The sequence below is a fragment of the Drosophila teissieri genome, chromosome 3R, assembly GCF_016746235.2.
Source record: "Drosophila teissieri strain GT53w chromosome 3R, Prin_Dtei_1.1, whole genome shotgun sequence".
NCBI lineage: Eukaryota > Metazoa > Arthropoda > Insecta > Diptera > Drosophilidae > Drosophila > Drosophila teissieri.
Genome location: NC_053032.1, coordinates 24,609,620 through 24,613,792, shown reverse-complemented (window position 1 = coordinate 24,613,792; position 4,173 = coordinate 24,609,620). Strand labels below are relative to the sequence as shown.

The following is a 4,173-nucleotide window of genomic DNA, read 5'->3' as shown; positions in this document are numbered from 1 at the left end:
CAAACCCAACGAAATGAGCTGCAACCACGCACTCGAGGCCAACTCGGAAATGAGCAATGAAAGTGCGTGGCCATGCAATTAGACAACTCCTCCAGGAAGTGGCCAAGATGCAACTTTTATGCCAGGATGCACTCCAGAAAAAGGGGCACGAACTTAGGCTGGAGCACTCTTTCCGCTTGAATATGATTAAAACGGCTTAATTACAACGTAAAACATAATAAATTAAAATACCTGTGTAATTGAAAATGTGAATGCATGCCGATAACATCTACATAATTATTGCGCATTTTGTGATGAATTTAAAATGTGCAAATAAATAATTGAAACCACTTGTTTATTTGCGCTGCATAAAGAAAAAACAAATATGGTTGGCGCGCTGTGCAATTCAATGGGCTTATCATAAAATATAAATAAAATGGGATCGAAAACAGCATATTGATCTTATAAAATGGGTTTCAGACTTGCAATTTTATTAATTGACCCCAGCGGAATTAAGTCCATGAGACCATCAATAATAACCAAAATGTAGGTTACATTTTAATTAATGATTTATAAAAATATAATTGTTTTATATCACAGAGTATTTTATATTAGTGCCGCAATTCCTTAAATCATTTTTCTCTGCATTAGTAGAACTATTACCGTTCTTTAGAGAATGGAAACTGATATATTATGGCCTGGCTGTTCTTAACTCATTTTTTAACTATGTTTTTGTTAGAAACTGAATGGCTTCTATACAAACAATGATTACCAACCAACCTAGTTTTTCTTCCTGCCATGGCAAAATCTGGCTGGGTTGGAAACCCTCATATAAGAACAGGATCTCTTTCGCAAAATAGGTGGTTTGATCCTGGAGGTTGGCGTTTCGTGAAGTGGCATCAGCCCAATGGAGCTGCCATCGATATATTGTGTGTTCGTGGACAACTGGGAAGCCTCCTTTAGTACTCCATCACCGGGGGATAAAATGTTGATCAATGGAGTGTGTGAACTTTTTAGATCCTCCTTCACTTCGTGGGATTTGAGCTTTGTAATGGCATAGACTGAGCAATTGGAGGCACCTCCATCTGGCTTGATGGTCACCATGTAGGCGTACGAGGATCCCTTGTCCAGGACTTTGCTGCCCTCGTGTTGGAGCTGCAGTTTCACGAGCAGATCGCCAATCTGGCTGAAAATCCTGTCGGCCTCCGAAATAACTTTCTCGCTTTCTCCTCCCCTGCAAGCTGATGGAAATTTTTCCTTTTGGCCAACTGCTGGGTTAGTGGAAACCTCGGGATGTCCTAGCTGTTGGACCTTTTTACGTTTAATTTCAAAGGTTCCCTGCCGACGCAGGCCTGGTAGGGGAATCAAGGTTGTGCCTTTAACCTGTGGAGCCGATTCTGCTGACCCAGATTTCTCGTGCACATTTTTGAGCTGCTCCAACTTGCAGCGCATCGGTTCCATACTTGCCATGGTCCGCAGCAATAGCTGGCCGTCTTCTATTGTCATGTCGGACAGGGATTTGAACTGGGGATTAGTGGTGTTGCCCAGGCTAATGGAAGTATCTAGCTCCTGCCCCTCCACTCCAGCAATCCTAAGACTCTGCAGATCCTCCTTGAAGCGGCGCTCATCCTCTGCGTCTTTCAGTTTGGCCAGTGCCTGGGAGCTCAGGTTAATGGGCATATCTAATTCGGGAGGTGGTTCCATGTCCTCCAGCATGGAAAAATAGTTATTCTCTATATCTGCCTGCACCTTTTCCATCCGTTCCTTTTCTACTTGGCTCAGGATTGCCACCAAGTCCGAACGGCATGTATATTGCGCACAGTCTACCAGGATAAATGGAGCAGCGTGATCATCTTCCCCAGAGGATTGGGCATCCACGTTCAGTTGGACGCCCTCCGTGTTGACGACCCGTGATGGTTCAGGTGCTTCAAGTGTCGAGGTGGGATCTCTGCGGCTCTTCTTTTTTTCCTTCATGACGGCTGAAGGAAATGATTATTAATATAAATCTAGAGAAAAGAATATTGATTGAGTTTATTAAAAGCGAAATTTGAATATGCTGAAAATTGGTTATACTACATTTATTCTACCTAGACATATTCATAAACCTAACTATTTTCGTTTAGCTTTCATATGCGTAGTTCAAATTAGCCACGCCAATCGCTTTGAGCTGCACTTGATTGTGGCCAAGTTAGCAAAGCCATGAGCCGTGAGCCGTGATTAGGCCAACAAGCAGCACTCACCTGGTCGCCAGCAACTCGATGCCGCCGCTCCCACGGTTGTTGTTTCGCTGCTGGCTCGGCAGCAAACACAAATTTAAATCCCTCAAAAGTACTCGGCGAAGAAAAACGAAATTGAAAAGGATAAAAGTTCTGCGTGCCCCGGATTCAACAGGGACGAGCCTTCAGCCCCTGATCCTGCTCCTGTTCCTGTTTCTGCTTTTGCTCCTGAATTTTGCTCCTTTCCTGGCTCCTGGGCACTTGTAGCTGCCGCTGGCCAAAAAGTGTGGGATGATAAAAGGGGGGGGAGGGAGCGTGGGCGGACAGGAACACAATCCGTAAACCAAAACTTTATTTTGTGCTGATAAAAACTTAAATGTTGCCGCCGCTGCCGCTGCCACGCAATCGTAAATGTTTGATATCCCCAAAGGTTAACAATTTCCGTTGCCGCTTGGCTCTGCTTTGCTTTCCTTAGCTTTGCTTTTGCCCAACCAAGTTAGTTTTCTTTATTTTGTTTGCCAAGAATTTTGCGGTTGGCCAACCGAACCGCATACACACACATACATACCAAGCGCCAGTAGCTGATGTGGTAGTGTCTTTGGGCAGTCTGTTCTAGGACGGGATGCGGAATACGGATACGGCCACTGCTACTTGGGGAAAGGCGTACTCGGTTCAATTTAGATCATCGATGTGGCGCTCGAGCTGGAGCTGCAGGAATGGGCAGGGCTGTACTAGGGCAAGGGAGCTGGTGTTCCGAAATTTTGATATTCAAAAGTGGTACTTCGAAAGTCACTGCGCCTGACAATTCCGGCAATGCTTTCAATAGTCACGAAATATCAAATATAAAATAAGTCAACCAAAGTTTTGCTCTCCATCTAATATTTGCTCATACATTTACATTTTAACACAAATCGGAAATGCCGTTCTCAAATTGTATAAAGAATTTCTATTTTTAATAAACAGCTCTGAACTCGGAGCTTCCATTCCCCCTAAAATTGTGGGAGTAAATGCCTCTTTAAAAGAAAGCAAGTTAAATGGCAAGAATATGCTGTTACAATTCCCAGAATTTCAATTTGAAAAGGATGCAGTATCATGCCATGAATTTAATTTTTAACCCAGCGTGGGAAGCAGAGCGCCAGCAATGTCCTTTCTCTTAAGCTTACGATATTCGCAGCACCGCTCATTGGACTAAAAAGCTCTCGTTCTCTCGCTCTCTTCGTCGCCCAGAACATTTAGTGCCGAGGATATTTAGTGTCGGCACGAAGGACACACGACGATGCATAAACAAATCGAGCTGCTCCTGGCCGTGGCCATTCAGTTGAATTCGTTACGAGCTGGCGAAAGGACGTGCTTGGCGGTCGTCGTCGTCCTCGTCGTGGAAAGAAAGGCAATCATATAGAGTGGCATTCGGTGTCTGAGCTGAGGTCGAAGTTCGTGTGTCAGAGTTTCGCAAGGACTAAGGCGCGAAAACACATTGGCGGCGAGTGCGATTCTGCCGCGTTTTACCCCATTGTTTTCCGCCGAGTTTTCCTTTCTTTTCTTGCTAAAAGAAAAAACGTGTGCGGGCAATTAAAGTTTCGAACGCCGCACTGACTGATGGTCGCGCCAATGGCCGTTGCAAATTGCATGTTTTCGTGGCGAGGAGTGCATGTCGCAGCATGACACCGAGTCGAATAGCCAAATAGCCCCATAGGAAGCAAATGCAAGTTGGCTTAAAGTGTTTTTTCTTGGCCAGCCCTTGTTCGCCAAAGTGGAATTATCGGCCAGCAAGACAAACGGCACGCAAGGCCGGGCTAATGAAAGCCCCACCATCAAAGGCAAGTGCAAATTTTGTGCCAGGGGTTTTGGGCAGGAAATCTAATTAAAGACGAAATGGCAAATGCGGAGCATAAAATAATTGCAAATGTAGATGAAGCCTGGCAACCTGGTGGCAGCCATGTGTGGCCCAGGAAATGGAAAATCGCTTGACAAAAAACAA

The 4,173-nt window shown here is 44.9% G+C and overlaps 1 protein-coding gene across 2 annotated transcripts; it reads right to left on the bottom strand.

Annotated features, from left to right (window-relative positions):
• Positions 1-524: 524 nt before the first annotated feature.
• Positions 525-3,014, bottom strand: LOC122620588. 2 transcript variants are annotated; one of them, XM_043798123.1, is made up of 2 exons: positions 2,220-3,014; positions 525-1,985 (listed from the first exon to the last, which is right to left on the bottom strand). In XM_043798123.1, exon 2 carries the CDS (start codon positions 1,951-1,953, stop codon positions 760-762), a length of 1,194 nt encoding a protein of 397 aa, XP_043654058.1. In that variant the 5' UTR covers positions 1,954-1,985; positions 2,220-3,014; the 3' UTR covers positions 525-759. The 2 variants fall into 2 exon arrangements, with proteins under 2 accessions (XP_043654058.1, XP_043654057.1); XM_043798122.1 differs by having other exon boundaries at positions 525-1,958; positions 2,220-3,013.
• Between the last annotated feature and the right edge of the window lie 1,159 nt (positions 3,015-4,173).